This window comes from Heptranchias perlo, chromosome X, assembly GCF_035084215.1.
Source record: "Heptranchias perlo isolate sHepPer1 chromosome X, sHepPer1.hap1, whole genome shotgun sequence".
NCBI classification, from domain to species: domain Eukaryota; kingdom Metazoa; phylum Chordata; class Chondrichthyes; order Hexanchiformes; family Hexanchidae; genus Heptranchias; species Heptranchias perlo.
The window spans coordinates 14740931-14768066 of NC_090370.1; the positions used below are offsets into that span (position 1 = coordinate 14740931).

General features: G+C 45.5%; 1 protein-coding gene across 1 annotated transcript in view; it reads left to right on the forward strand.

The window, feature by feature from the left end:
* The window catches only part of col2a1a (collagen, type II, alpha 1a), a 174441-nt gene that overhangs the window by 119368 nt on the left and 27937 nt on the right, over nucleotides 1-27136 (forward strand). The window contains exons 41-43 of the mRNA XM_067976758.1: nucleotides 160-213; nucleotides 907-1068; nucleotides 1242-1349. Of these exons, the coding sequence (XP_067832859.1) occupies nucleotides 160-213; nucleotides 907-1068; nucleotides 1242-1349 (324 nt within the window). The remainder of the gene's footprint in view (nucleotides 1-159; nucleotides 214-906; nucleotides 1069-1241; nucleotides 1350-27136) is intronic.

The following is a 27136-nucleotide window of genomic DNA, read 5'->3' on the forward strand; positions in this document are numbered from 1 at the left end:
GATTAAATAGGGAGAGGCAAGATGGAGAAGTTCTGCTATTAAAACCCATAATGTGTGAAGTGTAATATCAAACTAAGTTTTAATGATTACTCCAGCTCAGCGTTGATGTAAATTGAAGTGATTTCTCATTTTAAACTTCTTTTTCTATTTCTTTCTTAGGGTGCAACTGGTTTCCCTGGTGCTGCTGGTAGGGTTGGTCCACCTGGTCCGAATGTAAGTAACATTCAGGGTTATAGTGTGTCGTTTTTTTGAACCTGTAGAATAAAAATTATCCTTAGCAAGTAAGTTAGATGGTTAGAACAAAAGAAGCACCAGAAACAATTATAATATACAGTGGCACCTCTGCTATCAACCATAATGGAGGGAACCAATTCACAACCCCACCACTGGCGGATAATGGAACTTGGCAGATAATCGAGAGTCTGCCGTATTTGGTCTTGCGTGTGCAGTACAGTAGTACTCTTGCTGTGGGATTGAAGACATATACAATTCAATCTTTCTCAATTTAATCTTTCTCAGGCTGTGAGGCTAACTTATGCCAGGTGGGAGGAGGTTGGTGTTAGGGCTGTCCAATATATCACGCAAGACTTTGTCCTGCAAACATTCTGACAGATAACCAGAAAGGGGGGTTAATTGGAGCACAGATAATGGAGGTCCCATTGTCATTACAATGTAAACCCAGAAAACTAATGGATATGAAATTAAATACACAAAAGGACCTGATTTTAATTCAGTATGTCTTACAGCAATTCAGTGAATCTTAACTGTTGGCCAGTGTTAAAAGGTACTTTGTATCATTTTAAATTTTATTAAAGACTCAGTTGAGATTCCTTTTATCCATCCCTCCAATTCCTGTGGGTAAGTTTCTTCAGTTCTGTTTGTTGATGGCTGCTTCTCTTCCTGCAGGGTAACCCAGGCCCAGTGGGTCCTCCCGGTTCTCCTGGTAAAGATGGTCCTAAAGGTCTGCGTGGTGATCCTGGCCATGCTGGGCGTGCTGGCGACCCTGGTCTTCAAGGCCCAGCTGGTGCTGCTGGTGAGAAGGGTGAACCTGGTGAAGATGGTCCTCCTGTAAGTATAGAATAAGATAAAGTAAAACATTGATAAGTAGTTAGTGCCTGCTTTATTGTTTCATTTATTGTCAGTGTTAAAAATGTTCTCTTGATTCATTTTTTTCCTGCTTTCTATAATTGCACTTGTAAAGTTCATGTAATTAAGCGCTGTTGTCTTTCATTCTCTGGTAGGGTCCCGATGGTCCTTCAGGCCCACAAGGTCTGGCTGGTCAGCGTGGTATTGTAGGTCTTCCTGGTCAGCGCGGAGAAAGAGGTTTCCCCGGTCTCCCTGGTCCTTCTGTAAGTATAGCATGACGTTACATAAAACTGCCTCCTTCCACCTTCTGTATAATTAGTCCTAACATCACCTTACTGAGAGAAATGATTCACTCTGCATTGGGTCCTGTTGTGCTCTCAGTAATGGTCAAGCTAATCAAACTCAACAATGCCCATACTCATAAGACCCAGAGAGTCATTGACTTGAGGCAGTACCCACTAATAGGTGTTGGCAAAGAATAGTTAATTATAAAAATTAAAATGGAACATGAAGTAATAAATGCTGCACAGTGACTAGACATTCACTCAGTAATATTAAAAAGTAGGGACAAACCAAATAATATATAGTACACAGCAGTTCTGTAACATATACAGTACAGAGAACAGTCCTGTAAAAAAGACAGTGGAAACTCACCCACTAATATATAAAGTACAGTGAGCAGTCCTTTAATAAATACAGTATAGAGATTTTTAAAAATATCTACAGTATAGAGACCAGTCCTGAATATATACAGTACAGAGACAAATACTGTAATAAATACAATCTAGAAACCTGTAATATACAATAGAGAGACTAATCCTATAATAAATACAGTACAGAGACTAGCCCAGTAATATCTTCAGTATGGAAACCAGCTCTTTAATATATACAGTATAGAGACCAGCTCTTTAGTGTATACTGTATAGAGACCAGCCATTTAAAATATACAGCTTAAAGATAAGCCCTGTAGCATATGCATTAGATATTAACCTATTAATTAGATAATATGTACAGTATAGAGACCAACCCTATAATATATGTAGTATAGACCCCAGCTCTCTAATTTATATAGTATAGAGATCAGGACTGTAATAAATACAATATATATAGATTAACCTAAAATCTTCTCTAACCTAAAGAATAAAAATACCAGCCCTGCAATATAGACAGCATAAAAACCAGGTCTGTAATATACACAGTATAGAGACCAGCCCGATAGTGTATAAAGTATAGAGACTAACCTAGTATCTACAGTATAGATATCAACCCTGTAATATATACAGAATAGAGACCAGCCCATAGTATTTACAGTGCAGAGACCAGCTCAACAATATAGACAGTATAGAAATCAGTACTGTAATATATATAGTCTAGACAGTAAGCCAATTATACATAGTATAGAAATAAACCCTGCACTATATACAGCATGATACCAGCTCTATTATATGCAGTCTACAGACTTACCCACTAATATCTACAGTATGGAGACCAATCCTGTAATATATATGGTATGGAGAGCAACTCAATCATGTATATGGACACCAGCCCTGTAATATATACAGTATAGGGATGAGACCTATAATGTACACAATAGAGAGACCAGCCTTGTAGTATAGGGACCAGTACTGTAATGCATACAATACAGAGACCAGTCCTGTAAGATATACAAACAGAGACCAGTCTATAGTACATAAGTATAGGGGCCAATGTTATAACACATTATAGAGACCAACCTTCAAATAGATACAATGTAAAGAGCACCCTGCATTGTGTGCAGTGTAGAAACCAGCCTATAATACCTAGGTATTGGTATATATATATATATAAAATAGAGACCATTCCTGTAACAGGTACAATATAGAGAGCAACCCTGTAATATATGCAGCAGAGAGACCAGCCCTGTGGTATATACAGTATAGAGAACCGTCCTGCAACACATACAGTCCTTAAACAAAACTGTAATGTATACAGTGTAGAGAGCAACACTTTAATTTGCATCAATGTAAGATATAAAATATCGAGACTAGTTTCGTTTAAGGGCCAGTCTTCTAGACACAGTATACAAACCAGTCCTGCAGCATCTTTAGTATAGAGACCAATCCTGTACAATCCACAGAATAGCGACCAGCTCTATTAAATATAGAGCAGAGGGTCCAGCCCAGTAGAACGTACAGTATAGGGACCATCCCTGCAGAATGAACAGTACAGGGATCGATCTTGCAAAATGCACATCTAGGGATCATCCCTGTAGAATGTACAGTACAAGGACCAAACCTGTAGCGTGTACAGTGTAGGGACCAGCCCTGTAACGTGTACAGTGTAGGGACCAGCCCTGTAGAATGTACAGTATGGGGACCATCCCTGTAGAATGTACAGTACAGGGACCATCCCTGTAGAATGTACAGTATAAGGACCAAACCTGTAGCGTGTACAGTGTAGGGACCAGCCCTGTAGAATGTACAGTATAGGGACCATCCCTGTAGAATGTACAGTATGGGAACCATCCCTGTAGAATGTACAGTATAAGGACCAAACCTGTAGCATGTACAGTGTAGGGACCAGCCCTGTAGAATGTACAGTATAGGGATCATCCCTGTAGAATGTACAATATGGGGACCAGCCCTGTAGAATGTACAGTATGGGGACCATCAGTGTAGAATATACAGTATAGGGACCATCCCGGTAGAATGTACAGTACAGGGACCATCCCTGTAGAATGTAGAGTATAGGGACCATCAGTGTAGAATGTACAGTATAGGGACCATCCCTGTAGAATGTAGAGTATAGGGACCATCAGTGTAGAATGTACAGTGTAGGGACCATCCCTGTAGAATGTACAGTATAGGGACCATCCCTGTAGAATGTACAGTAAGGGGACCATCCCTGTAGAATGTACAGTATAAGGACCAAACCTGCAGCGTGTACAGTGTAGGGACCATCCCTGTAGAATGTACAGTGTAGGGACCATCCCTGTGGAATGTACAGTATAGGGACCATCCCTGTGGAATGTACAGTACAGGGACCATCAGTGTAGAATGTACAGTATAGGGACCATCCCTGTAGAATGTACAGTATAGGGACCATCCCTGTAGAATGTACAGTACAGGGACCATCACTGTAGAATGTACAGTGTAGGGACCATCCCTGTAGAATGTACAGTGTAGGGACCATCCCTGTGGAATGTACAGTATAGGGACCATCAGTGTAGAATGTACAGTACAGGGATTATCCCTGTAGAATTTACAGTACAGGGACCATCCCTGTGGAATGTACAGTATAGGGACCATCCCTGTAGAATGTACAGTACAGGGACCATCCCTGTAGAATGTACAGTATAGGGACCATCCCTGTAGAATGTACAGTATAGGGACCAGCCCTGTAGAATGTACAGTATGGGGACCATCCCTGTGGAATGTACAGTGTAGGGACCATCCCTGTAGAATGTACAGTATAGGGACCAGCCCTGTAGAATGTACAGTATGGGGACCATCCCTGTAGAATGTACAGTATAGGAACCATCCCTGTAGAATGTGCAGTGTAGGGACCATCCCTGTAGAATGTACAGTATAGGGACCATCAGTGTAGAATATACAGTATAGGGACCATCCCTGTGGAATGTACAGTGTCGGGACCATCCCTGTAGAATGTACAGTATAGGGACCATCCCTGTAGAATGTACAGTACAGGGAGCATCCCTGTAGAATGTACAGTATAGGGACCATCCCTGTGGAATGTACAGTGCAGGGACCATCAGTGTGGAATGTACAGTATAGGGACCATCACTGTAGAATGTACAGTGTAGGGACCAGCCCTGTAGAATGTACAATATAGGGACCATCAATGTAGAATGTACAGTATAGGGACCATCCCTGTAGAATGTACAGTACAGGGACCATCCCTGTAGAATGTGCAGTATAGGGACCATCCCTGTAGAATGTACAGTATAGGGACCATCCCTGTAGAATGTACAGTATAGGGACCATCCCTGTAGAATGTACAGTATGTGAACCATCCCTGTAGAATGTACAGTATATGGACCAAACCTGTAGCATGTACAGTATAGGGACCAGCCCTGTAGAATGTACAGTATAGGGATCATCCCTGTAGAATGTACAGTATGGGGACCAGCCCTGTAGAATGTACAGTATGGGGACCATCAGTGTAGAATATACAGTATAGGGACCATCACTGTGGAATGTACAGTACAGGGACCATCCCGGTAGAATGCACAGTACAGGGACCATCCCTGTAGAATGTAGAGTATAGGGACCATCGGTGTAGAATGTACAGTGTAGGGACCATCCCTGTAGAATGTACAGTATAGGGACCATCCCTGTGCAATGTACAGTATAGGGACCATCCCTGTAGAATGTACAGTATAGGGACCATCAGCGTAGAATGTACAGTGTAGGGACCATCTCTGTAGAATGTACAGTATAGGGACCATCCCTGTGCAATGTACAGTATAGGGACCATCCCTGTAGAATGTACAGTATAGGGACCATCAGCATAGAATGTACAGTGTAGGGACCATCCCTGTAGAATGTACAGTATAGGGACCATCCCTGTGCAATGTACAGTGTAGGGACCATCCCTGTAGAATGTGCAGTGTGGGGACCATCCCTGTAGAATGTACAGTATAGGGACCATCCCTGTAGAATGTACAGTACAGGGACCATCAGTGTGGAATGTACAGTATAGGGACCATCAGTGTAGAATGTACAGTATAGGGACCATCCCTGTAGAATGTACAGTACAGGGACCATCCCTGTAGAATGTACAGTATAGGGACCATCCCTGTAGAATGTACAGTATAGGGACCATCCCTGTGGAATGTGCAGTGCAGGGACCATCCCTGTAGAATGTACAGTGTAGGGACCATCCCTGTAGAATGTACAGTATAGGGACCATCAGTGTAGAATGTACAGTATAGGGACCATCCCTGTAGAATGTACAGTGTAGGGACCATCCCTGTAGAATGTACAGTATAGGGACCATCAGTGTAGAATGTACAGTATAGGGACCATCAGTGTAGAATGTACAGTATAGGGACCATCCCTGTAGAATGTACAGTTTAGGGACCATCCCTGTAGAATGTACAGTATAGGGACCATCCCTGTAGAATGTACAGTACAGGGACCATCCCTGTAGAATGTACAGTGTAGGGACCATCCCTGTAGAATGTACAGTGTAGGGACCATCACTGTAGAATGTACAGTACAGGGACCATCCCTGTAGAATGTACAGTATAGGGACCATCCCTGTAGAATGTACAGTGTAGGGACCATCCCTGTAGAATGTACAGTATAGGGACCATCAGTGTAGAATGTACAGTATAGGGACCATCCCTGTAGAATGTACAGTATAGGGACCATCAGTGTGGAATGTACAGTATAGGGACCATCCCTGTAGAATGTACAGTATAGGGACCATCAGTGTAGAATGTACAGTGTAGGGACCATCCCTGTACAATGTACAGTGTAGGGACCATCCCTGTCGAATGTACAGTATGGGGACCAGCCCTGTGGAATGTACATTATAGGGACCAGCCCTGTAGAATGTACAGTATAGGGACCAGCCCTGTAGAATGTACAGCATAGGGACCATCCCTGTAGAATGTACAGTATAGGGACCATCCCTGTAGAATGTACAGTATAGGGACCATCCCTGTGGAATGTACAGCAGAGGGACCATCCCTGTAGAATGTACAGTATAGGGACCATCCCTGTAGAATGTACAGTATAGGGACCATCCCTGTAGAATGTACAGTATAGGGACCATCAGTGTAGAATGTACAGTATTAGGACCACCCCTGTAGAATGTACAGTATAGGGACCATCCCTGTAGAATGTACAGTATAGGGACCATCCCTGTGGAATGTACAGCAGAGGGACCATCCCTGTAGAATGTACAGTATAGGGACCATCCCTGTAGAATGTACAGTATAGGGACCATCCCTGTGGAATGTACAGTATAGGGACCATCCCTGTAGAATGTACAGTATAGGGACCATCCCTGTAGAATGTACAGTATAGGGACCATCCCTGTGGAATGTACAGCAGAGGGACCATCCCTGTAGAATGTACAGTATAGGGACCATCCCTGTAGAATGTACAGTATTAGGACCACCCCTGTAGAATGTACAGTATAGGGACCATCCCTGTAGAATGTACAGTATAGGGACCATCCCTGTAGAATGTGCAGTATAGGGACCATCCCTGCAGAATGAACAGTATAGGGACCATCCCTGTAGAATGTACAGTATAGGGACCATCCCTGTAGAATGTACAGTATAGGGACCATCCCTGTAGAATGTACAGTATAGGGACCATCAGTGTAGAATGTACAGTATAGGGACCATCCCTGTAGAATGTACAGTATAGGGACCATCCCTGTAGAATGTACAGTATAGGGACCATCCCTGTAGAATGTACAGTATGGGGACCATCCCTGTAGAATGTACAGTATAGGGACCATCCCTGTGGGATGTACAGTGTAGGGACCATCCCTGTAGAATGTACAGTATAGGGACCATCCCTATAGAATGTACAGTATAGGGACCATCCCTGTAGAATGTACAGTGTAGGGACCATCCCTGTAGAATGTACAGTATAGGGACCATCAGTGTAGAATGTACAGTATGGGGACCATCCCTGTAGAATGTACAGTATGGGGACCATCCCTGTAGAATGTACAGTGTAGGGACCATCCCTGTAGAATGTACAGTATGGGGACCATCCCTGTAGAATGTACAGTATAGGGAGCATCCCTGTAGAATGTACAGTATAGGGAGCATCCCTGTAGAATGTACAGTGTAGGGACCATCCCTGTAGAACGTACAGTATAGGGACCATCAGTGTAGAATGTACAGTATAGGGACCATCCCTGTAGAATGTACAGTATGGGGACCATCCCTGTAGAACGTACAGTATAGGGACCATCCCTGTCGAATGTAAAGTATAGGGACCATCCCTGTAGAATGTGCAGTGTCGGGACCATCCCTGTAGAATGTGCAGTGTAGGGACCATCCCTGTAGAATGTACAGTATAGGGACCATCCCTGTAGAAGTTACAGTGTAGGGACCATCCCTGTAGAATGTACAGTGTAGGGACCATCCCTGTAGAATGTACAGTGCAGGGACCATCCCTGCAGAAGGTACAGTATGGGGACCATCAGTGTAGAATGTACAGTATGGGGACCATCCCTGTGGAATGTACAGTGTAGGGACCATCCCTGTAGAATGTACAGTGCAGGGACCATCCCTGCAGAAGGTACAGTATGGGGACCATCAGTGTAGAATGTACAGTATGGGGACCATCCCTGTGGAATGTACAGTGTAGGGACCATCCCTGTAGAATGTGCAGTGTGGGGACCATCCCTGTAGAATGTACAGTACAGGGACCATCCCTGTAGAATGTACAGTGTAGGGACCATCCCTGTAGAATGTACAGTGTAGGGACCATCCCTGTAGAAGGTATAGTATGGGGACCATCAGTGTAGAATGTACAGTATAGGGACCATCCCTGTAGAAGGTACAGTATGGGGACCATCAGTGTAGAATGTACAGTATAGGGACCATCCCTGTAGAAGGTACAGTATGGGGACCATCAGTGTAGAATGTACAGTATGGGGACCATCCCTGTGGAATGTACAGTGTAGGGACCATCCCTGTCGAATGTGCAGTGTGGGGACCATCCCTGTGGAATGTACAGTGTAGGGACCATCGCTGTAGAATGTACAGTATAGGGACCATCCCTGTAGAATGTACAGTATGGGGACCATCCCTGTAGAATGTACAGTATAGGGACCATCCCTGTAGAATGTACAGTGTAGGGACCATCCCTGTAGAATGTGCAGTGTAGGGACCATCCCTGTAGAATGTACAGTATAGGGACCATCCCTTTAGAATGTAAAGTGTAGGGACCATCCCTGTAGAATGTGCAGTGCAGGGACCATCCCTGTAGAATGTACAGTGTAGGGACCATCAGTGTAGAATGTGCAGTGTAGGGACCATCCCTGTGGAATGTACAGTATAGGGACCATCCCTGTAGAATGTACAGTGTAGGGACCATCCCTGTAGAATGTGCAGTGTAGGGACCATCCCTGTAGAATGTACAGTATAGGGACCATCCCTTTAGAATGTAAAGTGTAGGGACCATCCCTGTCGAATGTGCAGTGTGGGGACCATCCCTGTGGAATGTACAGTGTAGGGACCATCGCTGTAGAATGTACAGTGTAGGGACCATCCCTGTAGAATGTACAGTATGGGGACCATCCCTGTAGAATGTACAGTATAGGGACCATCCCTGTAGAATGTACAGTGTAGGGACCATCCCTGTAGAATGTGCAGTGTAGGGACCATCCCTGTAGAATGTACAGTATAGGGACCATCCCTTTAGAATGTAAAGTGTAGGGACCATCCCTGTAGAATGTGCAGTGCAGGGACCATCCCTGTAGAATGTACAGTGTAGGGACCATCAGTGTAGAATGTGCAGTGTAGGGACCATCCCTGTGGAATGTACAGTATAGGGACCATCCCTGTAGAATGTACAGTGTAGGGACCATCAGTGTAGAATGTGCAGTGTTGGGACCATCCCTGTAGAATGTACAGTTTTGGGACCATCCCTGTAGAATGTACAGTATAGGGACCATCAGTGTAGAATGTACAGTTTTGGGACCATCCCTGTAGAATGTACAGTATAGGGACCATCCCTGTAGAATGTACAGTGTAGGGACCATCAGTGTAGAATGTGCAGTGTTGGGACCATCCCTGTAGAATGTACAGTTTTGGGACCATCCCTGTAGAATGTACAGTATAGGGACCATCCCTGTAGAATGTGCAGTGTCGGGACCATTCCTGTAGAATGTACAGGATAGGGACCATCCCTGTAGAATGTACAGTGTAGGGACCATCCCTGTAGAATGTGCAGTGTCGGGACCATTCCTGTAGAATGTACAGTATCGGGACCATCCCTGTAGAATGTACAGTATAGGGACCATCCCTGTAGAATGTACAGTATAGGGACCATCCCTGTAGAAATTACAGTATAGGGACCATCCCTGTAGAATGTACAGTGTCGGGACCATCCCTGTAGAATGTACAGTGTAGGGACCATCCCTGTAGAATGTACAGTATGGGGACCATCCCTGTCGAATGTACAGTGTAGGGACCATCCCTGTAGAATGTGCAGTGTCGGGACCATCCCTGTCGAATGTACAGTGTAGGGACCATCCCTGTAGAATGTACAGTATAGGGACCATCCCTGTGGAATGTACAGTATCGGGACCATCCGTGTAGAATGTACAGTATAGGGACCATCCCTGTAGAATGTACAGTATGGGGACCATCCCTGTGGGATGTACAGTATGGGGACCATCCCTGTGGGATGTACAGTATGGGGACCATCCCTGTAGAATGTACAGTTTGGGGACCATCCCTGTAGAATGTACAGTATGGGGACCATCCCTGTGGAATGTACAGTATGGGGATCATCGCTGTCGAATGTACAGTGCAGGGACCAACCCTGTAGAATGTACAGTATAGGGACCATCCCTGTAGAATGTACAGTATGGGGACCATCCCTGTAGAATGTACAGTATGGGGACCATCCCTGTAGAATGTACAGTATGGGGACCATCCCTGTAGAATGTACAGTATGGGGACCATCCCTGTAGAATGTACAGTATAGGGACCATCCCTGTAGAATGTACAGTATGGGGACCATCCCTGTAGAATGTACAGTTTTGGGACCATCCCTGTAGAATGTACGGTATAGGGACCATCCCTGTAGAATGTACAGTTTTGGGACCATCCCTGTAGAATGTACAGTATGGGGACCATCCCTGTGGAATGTGCAGTGTGGGGACCATCCCTGTGGAATGTGCAGTGTGGGGACCATCCCTGTAGAATGTGCAGTTTCGGGACCATCCCTGTGGAATGTGCAGTGTGGGGACCATCCCTGTGGAATGTGCAGTGCAGGGACCATCCCTGTGGAATGTGCAGTGTCGGGACCATCCCTGTGGAATGTGCAGTGTCGGGACCATCCCTGTGGAATGTGCAGTGTGGGGACCATCCCTGTGGAATGTGCAGTGTGGGGACCATCCCTGTGGAATGTGCAGTGTGGGGACCATCCCTGTAGAATGTGCAGTTTCGGGACCATCCCTGTGGAATGTGCAGTGTGGGGACCATCCCTGTGGAATGTGCAGTGCAGGGACCATCCCTGTGGAATGTGCAGTGTCGGGACCATCCCTGTGGAATGTGCAGTATGTGGACCATCCCTGTGGAATGTGCAGTGTGGGGACCATCCCTGTGGAATGTGCAGTATGTGGACCATCCCTGTGGAATGTGCAGTGTGGGGACCATCCCTGTGGAATGTGCAGTGTAGGGACCATCCCTGTGGAATGTGCAGTGTAGGGACCATCCCTGTGGAATGTGCAGTGTCGGGACCATCCCTGTGAAATGTACAGTATAGGGACCACCCCTGTGGAATGTGCAGTGTAGGACCATCCCTGTGGAATGTACAGTATAGGGACCATCCCTGTGGAATGTACAGTATAGGGACCATCCCTGTGGAATGTGCAGTGTAGGGACCATCCCTGTGGAATGTACAGTTTAGGGACCATCCCTGTGGAATTTGCAGTATGTGGACCATCCCTGTAGAATGTACAGTGTGGGGACCATCAGTGTGGAATGTACAGTATAGGGACCATCCCTGTTGAATGTGCAGTGTTGGGACCATCCCTGTGGAATCTACAGTGTCGGTACCAACAATGTACAATATAGGGTCCATCCCCCTAGAATGTACAGTATAGGGACCATCCCTGTAGAATGTACAGTATAGAGACCAACAATGTACAATATAGGGACCATCCCTGTAGAATGTACAGTATAGGGACCATCCCTGTAGAATGTACAGTATAGAGACCAACAATGTACAATATAGGGACCATCCCTGTAGAATGTACAGTATAGGGACCATCCCTGTAGAATGTACAGTATAGAGACCAACAATGTACAATATAGGGACCATCCCTGTAGAATGTACGGTATGTGGACCAGCCCTGTAGGATGTACGGTTTTGGGACCGGCCCTCTGCAATGTCAGGTATCGGGACCATCCCTGTAGAATGTACAGTACAGGGACCATCCCTGTAGAATGTACAGTATAGGGACCATCCCTGTAGAATGTACAGTATAGGGACCATCCCTGTAGAATGTACAGTATAGGGACCAGCCCTGTAGAATGTGCAGTACGGGGACCATCCCTGTAGAATGTACAGTATAGGGACCAGCCCTGTAGAATGTACAGTATAGGGACCATCCCTGTAGAATGTACAGTATAGGGACCATCCCTGTAGAATGTACAGTATAGGGACCATCCCTGTAGAATGTACAGTATAGGGACCATCGGAACATAGGAACAGGAGTAGGCCATTCAGCCCCTCGTGCCTGCTTCACCATTTGATAAGATCATGGCTGATCTGTGATCTAGCTCCATATACCTGCCTTTGGCCCATATCCCTTTCCAGCTTTGGTTGCCAAAAAGCTATATATCTCACATTTAAATTTAGCAATTGAGCTCGTATCAATTGCCGTTTGCGGAAGAGAGTTCCAAACTTCTACCACACTTTGTGTGTGGAAATGGTTTCTAATCTCACTCCTGAAAGGTCTGGCTCTAATTTTTAGACTGTGCCCCCTACTCCTCGAATCCCCAACCAGCGGAAATAGTTTCTCTCTATCCACCCTATCCGTTCCCCTTAATATCTTATAAACTTCGATCAGATCACCCCTTAACCTTCGAAACTCCAGAGAATACAACCCCAATTTGTGTAATCTCTGCTCGTAACTTAATCCTTGAAGTCCGGGTATCATTCTGGTAAACCTACGCTGCACTCCCTGCAAGGCCAGTATGTCCTTCCGAAGGTGCAGTGCCCAGAACTGCTCACAGTACTCCAGGTGCGGTCTTACCAGGGTTTTGTATAGCTGCAGCATAACTTCTGCCCCCTTGTTCTCCAGTCCTCTAGATATAAAGGCCAGCATTCCATTAGCCTTATTGATTATTTTCTGCACCTGTTCATGACACTTCAATGATCTCTGTACCTGAACCCCTAAGTCCCTTTGGACATCCACTGTTTTTAACTTTTTACCATTTAGAAAGTACCCTGTTCTATCCTTTTTTGATCCAAAGTGGATGACCTCACATTTGTCTACATTGAATTCCATTTGCCACAGTTTTGCCCATTCACCTAATCTATCAATATCGCTTTGTAATTTTATGTTTTCATCTACACTGTTTACAATGCCACCAATCTTTGTGTCATCGGCAAACTTAGATATGAGACTTTCTATGCCTTCATCTAAGTCATTAATAGATATTGTGAATAATTGAGGCCGAAGGCAGATCCCTGCGGGACTCCACTGGTCACATCCTGCCAATGTGAGGACTTACCCATTATTCCTACTATCTGTCACCTTTCACTCAGCCAATTTCCTAACCAAGTCCGTACTTTTCCCTCGATTCCATGGGCTTCTATCTTAGCTAACAGTCTCTTTTATATGGGACCTTATCAAATCCCTTCTGGAAGTCCATATAAATAACATCCATTGACATTCCCCTCTCCACTACTTTAGTCATCTCTTCAAAAAATTCAATGAGGTTTGTCAGGCATGACCTACCTTTCACAAATCCATGCGAGCTCTCTCTGATGAACTGAAAATTCTCGTGGTGTTCCGTCATTCTATCCTTAATTATAGACTCCAGCAATTTCCCCACAACAGATGTTAGGCTAACTGGTCCATAATTCCCCGGTTTCCCTCTCCCTCCTTTCTTAAAAAGCGGAGTGACGTGCAATTTTCCAATCTGGAGGGACAGTTCTGAATCTGGAGAACTTTGAAAGATTATAGTTAGGGCATTTGCAATCTGCTCACCTACTTCCTTTAAAACCCTGGGATGGAAACCATCTGGCCTGGGGATTTGTCACTCTTTAGTGCTATTATTTTCTTCATTACTGTTGCTTTACTTATGTTAATTTTATTGAGTCCCTGTCCCCGATTCAATATTAGTTTTCTTGGGATTTCCGGCATGCTATCCTCTTTTTCTACTGTAACTACAGACGCAAAGTAATTGTTCAACATGTCCGCCATTTACCCATTGTCAATGACAATATCCCTGCTTTCACTTTTTAAGGAGCCAACACTGCTCCTGACCACCCTCCTTTTCCTAATATAACTATAAAAGTTCTTCGTATTGGTTTTGATATCCCTTGCAAGTTTCTTTTCATATTCTCTTTTTGCAGCTCCAGCCCTGTAGAATGTACCGTATAGGGACAATCCCTGTGGAATGTACAGTATAGGGACCATCCCTGTGGAATGTACCGTATAGCGACCATCCCTGTGGAATGTACAGTATAGGGACCATCCCTGTAGAATGTACAGTGTGGGGACCATCCCTGTAGAATGTACCGTATAGGGACCATCCCTGTGGAATGTACCGTATAGGGACCATCCCTGTGGAATGTACAATGTAGGGACCGGCCATGTAGAATGTACAGTATAGGGACCATCCCTGTGGAATGTACAGTATAGGGACCATCCCTGTAGAATGTGCAGTGTAGGGACGATCCCGATGGAATGTACAGTGTGGGGACCATCCCTGTCGAATGAACAGTGTAGGGACCATCAGTGTAGAATGTGCAGTATAGGGACCATCCCTGTGGAATGTACAGTATAGGGACCATCCCTGTAGAATGTACAGTATAGGGACCATCAGTGTAGAATGTACAGTATAGGGACCATCCCTGTAGAATGTACAGTGTAGGGACCATCCCTGTAGAATGTACAGTATAGGGACCATCCCTGTAGAATGTACAGTGTGGGGACCATCCCTGTAGAATGTACAGTGTAGGGACCATCCCTGTCGAATGTACAGTATAGGGACCATCCCTGTAGAATGTACAGTGTAGGGACCATCCCTGTGGAATGTACAGTATAGGGACCATCCCTGTAGAATGTACAGTGTAGGGACCATCCCTATCGAATGTACAGTATGGGGACCATCCCTGTAGAATGTACAGTACAGGGACCATCCCTGTAGAATGTGCAGTGTAGGGACCATCAGTGTAGAATGTACAGTGTAGGGACCATCCCTGTGGAATGTGCAGTGTAGGGACCATCCCTGTCGAATGTACAGTATAGGGACCATCAGTGTAGAATGTACAGTGTGGGGACCATCAGTGTAGAATGTACAGTATAGGGACCATCCCTGTAGAATGTACAGTGTAGGGACCATCCCTGTCGAATGTACAGTATGGGGACCATCCCTGTAGAATGTACAGTATAGGGACCATCCCTGTAGAATGTACAGTGTAGGGACCATCCCTGTCGAATGTACAGTATGGGGACCATCCCTGTAGAATGTACAGTGTAGGGACCATCAGTGCAGAATGTACAGTGTAGGAACCATCCCTGTCGAATGTACAGTATAGGGACCATCCCTGTGGAATGTACAGTGTAGGGACCATCAGTGCAGAATGTACAGTGTAGGGACCATCCCTGTCGAATGTACAGTATGGGGACCATCCCTGTAGAATGTACAGTGTAGGGACCATCAGTGCAGAATGTACAGTGTAGGAACCATCCCTGTCGAATGTACAGTATAGGGACCATCCCTGTGGAATGTACAGTGTAGGGACCATCCCTGTGGAATGTACAGTGTAGGGACCATCCCTGTGGAATGTGCAGTGTAGGGACCATCAGTGTAGAATGTACAGTATAGGGACCATCCCTGTAGAATGTACAGTGTTGGGACCATCCCTGTAGAATGTACAGTGTAGGGACCATCCCTGTAGAATGTACAGTGTCGGGACCATCCCGGTAGAATGTACAGTGTAGGGACCATCAGTGTAGAATGTACAGTATAGGGACCATCCCTGTAGAATGTACAGTGTTGGGACCATCCCTGTAGAATGTACAGTGTAGGGACCATCCCTGTAGAATATACAGTATAGGGACCATCCCTGTAGAATGTACAGTATAGGGACCATCCCTGTAGAATGTACAGTGTAGGGACCATCCCTGTAGAATATACAGTATAGGGACCATCCCTGTAGAATGTACAGTATAGGGACCATCCCTGTAGAATGTACAGTGTAGGGACCATCCCTGTGGAATGTACAGTATAGGGACCATCCCTGTGGAATGTACAGTGTAGGGACCATCCCTGTAGAATGTACAGTGTAGGGACCATCAGTGTGGAATGTACAGTATAGGGACCATCCCTGTAGAATGTACAGTATAGGGACCATCCCTGTAGAATGTACAGTGTAGGGACCATCCCTGTAGAATGTACAGTGTAGGGACCAGCCCTGTAGAATGCACAGTGTAGGGACCATCCCTGTAGAATGTACAGTATGGGGACCATCCCTGTGGAATGTACAGTATGGGGACCATCGCTGTAGAATGTACAGTATAGGGACCATCCCTGTGGAATGTACAGTATGGGGACCATCCCTGTAGAATGTACAGTATGGGGACCATCGCTGTAGAATGTACAGTATAGGGACCATCAGTGTGGAATGTACAGTATAGGGACCATCAGTGTAGAATGTACAGTATGGGGACCATCCCTGTAGAATGTACAGTATAGGGACCATCCCTGTAGAATGTACAGTATAGGGACCATCCCTGTAGAATGTACAGTATAGGGACCATCAGTGTAGAATGTACAGTATAGTGACCATCCCTGTAGAATGTACAGTATAGAGACCATCCCTGTAGAATGTACAGTATAGGGACCATCCCTGTAGAATGTACAGTATAGGGACCATCCCTGTAGAATGTACAGTATAGGGACCATCCCTGTAGAATGTACAGTATAGGGACCATCCCTGTAGAATGTACAGTATAGGGACCATCCCTGTAGAATGTACAGTATAGGGACCATCCCTGTAGAATGTACAGTATAGGGACCATCCCTGTAGAATGTACAGTATAGGGACCATCAGTGTAGAATGTACAGTATAGGGACCATCCCTGTAGAATGTACAGTATAGGGACCATCCCTGTAGAATGTACAGTATAGGGACCATCAGTGTAGAATGTACAGTATAGGGACCATCAGTGTAGAATGTACAGTATGGGGATCATCCCTGTAGAATGTACAGTACAGGGACCATCCCTGTAGAATGTACAGTATAGGGACCATCAGTGTAGAATGTACAGTATAGGGACCATCAGTGTAGAATGTACAGTATAGGGACCATCAGTGTAGAATGTACAGTATGGGGATCATCCCTGTAGAATGTACAGTATGGGGACCATCGCTGTAGAATGTACAGTATAGGGACCATCCCTGTAGAATGTACAGTATAGGGACCATCAGCATAGAATGTACAGTGTAGGGACCATCCCTGTAGAATGTACAGTATAGGGACCATCAGTGTAGAATGTACAGTATGGGGATCATCCCTGTGGAATGTACAGTGTAGGGACCATCCCTGTGGAATGTACAGGACAGGGACCATCCCTGTAGAATGTACAGTATAGGGACCATCCCTGTAGAATGTACAGTGTAGGGACCATCCCTGTAGAATGTACAGTATAGGGACCATCCTGTGGAATGTACAGTATAGGGACCATCCCTGTAGAATGTACAGTGTAGGGACCATCCCTGTAGAATGTACAGTATAGGGACCATCCCTGTGGAATGTACAGGATAGGGACCATCCCTGTAGAATGTACAGGACAGGGACCATCCCTGTGGAATGTACAGTATAGGGACCATCCCTGTAGAATGTACAGTGTAGGGACCATCCCTGTAGAATGTACAGTATAGGGACCATCCCTGTGGAATGTACAGGATAGGGACCATCCCTGTAGAATGTACAGTATAGGGACCAGCCCTGTAAAATGTACAGTATAGGGACCATCCCTGTAGAATGTACAGTGTAGGGACCATCCCTGTAGAATGTACAGTATAGGGACCATCCCTGTAGAATGTACAGTATAGGGACCAGCCCTGTAGAATGTACAGTATAGGGACCATCCCTGTAGAATGTACAGTGTAGGGACCATCCCTGTAGAATGTACAGTATAGGGACCATCCCTGTAGAATGTACAGTATAGGGACCATCCCTGTAGAATGTACAGTATAGGGACCATCCCTGTGGAATGTACAGGATAGGGACCATCCCTGTAGAATGTACAGTATAGGGACCATCCCTGTAGAATGTACAGTATAGAGACCATCAGTGTAGAATGTACAGTATAGGGACCATCCCTGTGGAATGTACAGGATAGGGACCATCCCTGTAGAATGTACAGTATAGGGACCATCCCTGTAGAATGTACAGTGTAGGGACCATCCCTGTAGAATGTACAGTGTGGGGACCATCCCTGTAGAATGTACAGTATAGGGACCATCCCTGTGGAATGTACAGGATAGGGACCATCCCTGTAGAATGTACAGTATAGGGACCATCCCTGTAGAATGTACAGTATAGGGACCATCAGTGTAGAATGTACAGTATAGGGACCATCCCTGTAGAATGTACAGTATAGGGACCATCCCTGTAGAATGTACAGTATGTGAACCATCCCTGTAGAATGTACAGTATAGAGACCATCAGTGTAGAATGTACAGTATGGGGACCATCCCTGTCGAATGTACAGTATAGGGACCATCCCTGTGGAATGTACAGGATAGGGACCATCCCTGTAGAATGTACAGTATAGGGACCATCCCTGTAGAATGTACAGTGTAGGGACCATCCCTGTAGAATGTACAGTGTGGGGACCATCCCTGTAGAATGTACAGTATAGGGACCATCCCTGTGGAATGTACAGGATAGGGACCATCCCTGTAGAATGTACAGTATAGGGACCATCCCTGTAGAATGTACAGTATAGAGACCATCAGTGTAGAATGTACAGTATAGGGACCATCCCTGTGGAATGTACAGTATAGGGACCATCCCTGTGGAATGTACAGGATAGGGACCATCCCTGTAGAATGTACAGTATAGGGACCATCCCTGTAGAATGTACAGTGTAGGGACCATCCCTGTAGAATGTACAGTATAGGGACCATCCCTGTAGAATGTACAGTATAGGGACCATCCCTGTGGAATGTACAGGATAGGGACCATCCCTGTAGAATGTACAGTATAGGGACCATCCCTGTAGAATGTACAGTGTAGGGACCATCCCTGTAGAATGTACAGTGTGGGGACCATCCCTGTAGAATGTACAGGATAGGGACCATCCCTGTAGAATGTACAGTATAGGGACCATCCCTGTAGAATGTACAGTATAGGGACCATCACTGTAGAATGTACAGTGTAGGGACCATCCCTGTCGAATGTACAGTGTAGGGACCATCACTGTAGAATGTACAGTATAGGGACCATCCCTGTGGAATGTACAGGATAGGGACCATCCCTGTAGAATGTACAGTATAGGGACCATCAGTGTGGAATGTACAGTATAGGGACCATCCCTGTAGAATGTACAGTGTAGGGACCATCCCTGTAGAATGTACAGGATAGGGACCATCCCTGTAGAATGTACAGTATAGGGACCATCCCTGTAGAATGTACAGTATAGGGACCATCACTGTAGAATGTACAGTGTAGGGACCATCCCTGTAGAATGTACAGTATAGGGACCATCCCTGTGGAATGTACAGGATAGGGACCATCCCTGTAGAATGTACAGTATAGGGACCAGCCCTGTAGAATGTACAGTATAGGGACCATCCCTGTAGAATGTACAGTGTAGGGACCATCCCTGTAGAATGTACAGGATAGGGACCATCCCTGTAGAATGTACAGTATAGGGACCATCCCTGTAGAATGTACAGTATAGGGACCATCACTGTAGAATGTACAGTGTAGGGACCATCCCTGTAGAATGTACAGCATAGGGACCATCCCTGTGGAATGTACAGGATAGGGACCATCCCTGTAGAATGTACAGTATAGGGACCAGCCCTGTAGAATGTACAGTATAGGGACCATCCCTGTAGAATGTACAGTGTAGGGACCATCCCTGTAGAATGTACAGTATAGGGACCATCCCTGTAGAATGTACAGTATAGGGACCATCCCTGTGGAATGTACAGGATAGGTACCATCCCTGTAGAATGTACAGTATAGGGACCAGCCCTGTAGAATGTACAGTATAGGGACCATCCCTGTAGAATGTACAGTGTAGGGACCATCCCTGTAGAATGTACAGGATAGGGACCATCCCTGTAGAATGTACAGTATAGGGACCAGCCCTGTAGAATGTACAGTATAGGGACCATCCCTGTAGAATGTACAGTATAGGGAGCATCCCTGTAGAATGTACAGTATAGGGACCATCCCTGTAGAATGTACAGTATAGGGAGCATCCCTGTAGAATGTACAGTACAGGGACCAGCCCTGTAGAATGTACAGGATAGGGATTATCCCTGTAGAATGTACAGTATGGGGACCATCCCTGTAGAATGTACAGTATAGGGAGCATCCCTGTAGAATGTACAGTATAGGGACCAGCCCTGTAGAATGTACAGTATAGGGACCATCCCTGTAGAATGTACAGTATAGGGAGCATCCCTGTAGAATGTACAGTATAGGGACCATCCCTGTAGAATGTACAGTATAGGGACCATCCCTGTAGAATGTACAGTATAGGGACCATCCCTGTAGAATGTACAGTATAGGGACCATCCCTGTAGAATGTACAGTATAGGGACCATCCCTGTAGAATGTACAGTATAGGGACCATCCCTGTAGAATGTACAGTATAGGGACCATCCCTGTAGAATGTACAGTATAGGGAGCATCCCTGTAGAATGTACAGTATAGGGACCAGCCCTGTAGAATGTACAGTATAGGGACCATCCCTGTAGAATGTACAGTATAGGGAGCATCCCTGTGGAATGTACAGTATAGGGACCATCCCTGTAGAATGTACAGTATAGGGACCATCCCTGTAGAATGTACAGTATAGGGACCATCCCTGTAGAATGTACAGTGTAGGGACCATCCCTGTAGAATGTACAGGATAGGGACCATCCCTGTAGAATGTACAGTATAGGGACCAGCCCTGTAGAATGTACAGTATAGGGACCATCCCTGTAGAATGTACAGTGTAGGGACCATCCCTGTAGAATGTGCAGGATAGGGACCATCCCTGTAGAATGTGCAGTGTAGGGACCATCACTGTAGAATGTACAGTATAGGGACCATCCCTGTAGAATGTACAGTGTAGGGACCATCCCTGTAGAATGTACAGGATAGGGACCATCCCTGTAGAATGTACAGTATAGGGACCATCCCTGTAGAATGTACAGTATAGGGACCATCCCTGTAGAATGTACAGTGTAGGGACCATCCCTGTAGAATGTACAGTATAGGGACCATCCCTGTAGAATGTAAAGTGTAGGGACCATCCCTGTGGAATGTACAGTATAGGGACCATCCCTGTAGAATGTACAGTGTAGGGACCATCCCTGTAGAATGTACAGTATAGGGACCATCCCTGTAGAATGTAAAGTGTAGGGACCATCCCTGTAGAATGTACAGTATAGGGACCATCCCTGTAGAATGTACAGTATAGGGACCATCCCTGTAGAATGTACAGTATAGGGACCATCCCTGTAGAATGTAAAGTGTAGGGACCATCCCTGTGGAATGTACAGTATAGGGACCATCCCTGTAGAATGTACAGTGTAGGGACCATCCCTGTAGAATGTACAGTATCGGGACCATCACTGTAGAATGTACAGTATAGGGACCATCCCTGTAGAATGTACAGTGTAGGGACCATCCCTGTAGAATGTACAGTATAGGGACCATCCCTGTAGAATGTACAGGATAGGGACCATCAGTGTAGAATGTACAGTGTAGGGACCATCCCTGTAGAATGTACAGTATCGGGACCATCACTGTAGAATGTACAGTATAGGGACCATCCCTGTAGAATGTACAGTGTAGGGACCATCCCTGTAGAATGTACAGTATCGGGACCATCACTGTAGAATGTACAGTATAGGGACCATCCCTGTAGAATGTACAGTGTAGGGACCATCCCTGTAGAATGTACAGTGTAGGGACCATCCCTGTAGAATGTACAGTATCGGGACCATCACTGTAGAATGTACAGTATAGGGACCATCCCTGTAGAATGTACAGTGTAGGGACCATCCCTGTAGAATGTACAGTGTAGGGACCATCCCTGTAGAATGTACAGTATAGGGACCATCACTGTAGAATGTACAGTGTAGTGACCATCCCTGTAGAATGTACAGTATAGGGACCATCCCTGTAGAATGTACAGTGTGGGGACCATCAGTGTAGAATGTACAGTATAGGGACCATCCCTGTAGAATGTACAGTGTAGTGACCATCCCTGTAGAATGTACAGTGTCGGGACCATCCCTGTAGAATGTACAGTATAGGGACCATCCCTGTAGAATGTACAGTATAGGGACCATCCCTGTAGAATGTACAGTATAGGGACCATCCCTGTAGAATGTACAGTGTAGGGACCATCCCTGTAGAATGTACAGTATAGGGACCATCCCTGTAGAATGTACAGTATAGGGACCATCCCTGTAGAATGTACAGTGTAGGGACCATCCCTGTGGAATGTACAGTATAGGGACCATCCCTGTGGAATGTACAGTATGGGGACCATCCCTGTAGAATGTACAGTATAGGGACCATCCCTGTAGAATGTACAGTATAGGGACCATCAGTGTAGAATGTACAGTATCGGGACCATCCCTGTAGAATGTACAGTATAGGGACCATCCCTGTAGAATGTACAGTATAGGGACCATCCCTGTGGAATGTACAGTATGGGGACCATCCCTGTAGAATGTACAGTATAGGGACCATCCCTGTGGAATGTACAGTATAGGGACCATCCCTGTAGAATGTACAGTATGGGGACCATCCCTGTAGAATGTGCAGTATAGGGACCATCCCTGTAGAATGTACAGTATAGGGACCATCCCTGTAGAATGTACAGTGTAGGGACCATCCCTGTAGAATGTGCAGTATAGGGACCATCCCTGTAGAATGTACAGTATAGGGACCATCCCTGTAGAATGTACAGTATAGGGACCATCCCTGTGGAATGTACAGTATAGGGACCATCCCTGTAGAATGTACAGTGTAGGGACCATCCCTGTAGAATGTACAGTGTCGGGACCATCCCTGTAGAATGTACAGTGTCGGGACCATCCCTGTAGAATGTACAGTGTCGGGACCATCCCTGTAGAATGTACAGTGTAGAGACCATCCCTGTAGAATGTACAGTATAGGGACCATCCCTGTAGAATGTACAGTATAGGGACCATCAGTGTGGAATGTACAGTATAGAGACCATCCCTGTCGAATGTACAGTATGGGGACCATCAGTGTGGAATGTACAGTATAGGGACCATCCCTGTAGAATGTACAGTGTAGGGACCATCCCTGTAGAATGTACAGTATGGGGACCATCAGTGTGGAATGTACAGTATAGAGACCATCCCTGTAGAATGTGCAGTGTCGGGACCATCCCTGTAGAATGTACAGTATAGGGACCATCCCTGTAGAATGTACAGTATGGGGACCATCAGTGTGGAATGTACAGTATAGAGACCATCCCTGTAGAATGTACAGTATAGGGACCATCCCTGTAGAATGTACAGTATAGGGACCATCCCTGTAGAATGTACAGTATCGGGACCATCACTGTAGAATGTACAGTATAGGGACCATCCCTGTAGAATGTACAGTATAGGGACCATCCCTGTGGAATGTACAGTATGTGGACCATCCCTGTAGAATGTACAGTATAGGGACCATCCCTGTAGAATGTACAGTGTAGGGACCATCCCTGTCGAATGTACAGTGTAGGGACCATCCCTGTAGAATGTACAGTATAGGGACCATCCCTGTAGAATGTACAGTATAGGGACCATCCCTGTAGAATGTACAGTGTAGGGACCATCCCTGTAGAATGTACAGTGTAGGGACCATCCCTGTAGAATGTACAGTGTAGGGACCATCCCTGTCGAATGTACAGTGTAGGGACCATCCCTGTGGAATGTACACTATGTGGACCATCCCTGTAGAATGTACAGTATAGGGACCATCCCTGTAGAATGTACAGTATAGGGACCATCCCTGTGGAATGTGCAATGTCAGGACCATCCCTGTAGAATGTACAGTTTCGGGACCATCCCTGTGGAATGTGCAGTGTCAGGACCATCCCTGTAGAATGTACAGTGTCGGGACCATCCCTGTAGAATGTACAGTATAGGGACCATCCCTGTTGAATGTACAGTATAGGAACCAGCCCCGTGGAAAGTACAGTGTCGGGACCATCCCTGTAGAATGTACAGTGTCGGGACCATCCCTGTAGAATGTACAGTATAGGGACCATCCCTGTAGAATGTACAGTATAGGAACCAGCCCCGTGGAAAGTACAGTATAGGGACCAGCCCCGTGGAATTTACAGTATCGGGACCAGCCCCGTGGACTGTACAGTATAGGGACCATCCCTGTGGAATGTACAGTATGGGGACCATCCCTGTGGAATGTGCAGTTTCGGGACCATCCCTGTGGAATGTGCAGTATGGGGACCGGCTCTTTGTAATGTGCAGTATCGGGATCGGCCCTGTGGAATGTACAGTATAGGGACCATCCTTGTATAATGTACAGTATGGGGACCATCCCTGTGGAACGTACAGTATAGGGACCATCCCTGTGGAATGTACAGTATGGGGACCGGCCATGTGGAATGTGCAGTATGGGGTCCATCCCTGTTGCATGTGCAGTATGGGGATCGGCCCTGTGGAATGTACAGTATAGGGACCATCCTTGTATAATGTACAGTATAGGGACCATCCCTGTAGAATATACAATGTCGGGACCAGCCCTATAGAATGTTCAGTATAGGAATCATCCCTGGAGAATGTGCAGTGCTTGGACCATCCCTGTGCAATGTGCAGTCTAGTTACCATCCCTGTAGAATGTACAGTATAGGGCACAGTACTGTATAATATACACTATAGGGACTGTCTTTGTATAATGTACAGTATAGGGACTAGCCCTCTAAAATGTACAGTATAGAGACGAACCCTCTAGAATGTACAGTGTAGGGACCAGCCCTGTAACGTATGCAATATGGGGACCAACCCTGTAACATATACAATATGGGGACCAGCCCTGTAAAATATAGATTATCGGGACCATCCATGTAAATTATACCGTATAGGGACTAACCCTGTAGAATGTACAGTATAGGGACAATCCCTGTAAAATATACAATATAGGGACCAGCCCTGTAAAATATAAACTATCGGGACCATCCGTGTAAAATATACCGTATAAGGACTAACCCTGTGGAATGTACAGTATAAGGACAATCCCTGTAAAATATACAGTGTCGGGACCAGCCCTGTAAAATTATACAGTAAAGGGACTAACCCTATCGATTGTGCAGTATAGGGATCAGCCCTGTAGTTGGTCACATTATCCCTGGCCACAAAACTGGATTGTTGTGTACTGGATGACATTGTGTAATGGATCACATTGTGTGCTGGATCACACCTTGCTCTGAACCACATTGTGAACTGGATCACAGTGTGAACTGGGTCATTGTGTGCTGGATCACACTGAGTACTCAATTACATTGGGTACTGGAACATATTGAGTACTGGGTCATGGAGATTATTGGATCACATTGTGCGGTGGCTTAACATTTTCTAAATAACGATCCAAGACTCAAAGTTTGAAAACTGTTGTGAAGTTTATGATGTACAGTTATGTATATGTATATACATATAATGTATATTCTGCTAGAATGTGCGGTGAATGTTTCATAAAACTGGGTTCATTACACCATCATCCAGCAGGTACTGGTCAGGGACTATAACTATTTGTCTTCAAGAGATGCACTTTAAAGGCTAGCAATTTCTGTTTTTGCGCTAATGAAGGTTTAACTGAGCATTGCAGAAGGTTTGTAAGGGTTATGAAGCACGATCTGGCTGAATTTTTTTCAATGCGAGATAGCATGCGCAACAATGATCGCAAAATGCAGCATCCAATGAAAGCAGAGCATCAATAACCATGACCAGCACTTTGCTTAAAGAAAAGAGAGGTTTGTATAGTGCATTATCATGTCTTGCAGAAATATCTCAAAGCACTTCCGGACTGGTATGACTATTGTTATGTAGGCAAACGCGGCAGCCAATTTGCAAACAGCAAATGAGATGAATGACCAGTTAATCTGTTTTTGGTGGTGTAGGTTGAGCGCTAAGCAGCCGCTTAAAGCATTGAAATAGCGCATGTCAGTTTCCACAGCAATTTTCCTCGGACATTGGAGTGTACCAGGCACAGGAAGTACCATTTTGACAACCAGGCGCTAAAGACTTTAATAGAAGGAGTGAGCGAACATATACTGCATGGAGGGCTGCTCCTCCTCAGAAACACCTGGTTCAGCAGGTATGGAAAGAAATCGTGGAGCATGTAAATGCTGTTTCCAGAGCCCACGGGACCTGGCAAGATGTCAGGAAGAAGATGGAAAATCTCAAGAAATCGGCTAAGGTAAGTCAATAATATTAATATGCACCTGCCATAAGCGGACATGCAAGAAAGTCAACCCTGGCAAACTTCTCATCCTTTCCTGCTTCTCCATGAAAACTGGTATGAGGAGGTTAACCAGTGCAGCACTGCCATGAGATATGAAGGCAATGAATGGTTAGCATGAATGGGGATATTTATGTATAAGAGAGATGCAGTTTTGAAGTGCTTATGCAAATCTGTGTGCACAGCAACTATTCCAAAAGGGGATTTAGACAATGACTGTTTGGAAGTGAACCTAGCAGGCTGATACCCATTCAATGAAAACATCTAGTATGTCACAGAAACTGTGCAACTGCCTGACATTGTCAGTGTTCTGTGTACATTCAATATATCAATACTGTTCTTCTACTTGCAGGACAAGATGGCCTTCAATCAGCGAGAACAGTGCTGCACTGGACCCAGCTAATACAAGCCCCCTACCCAAT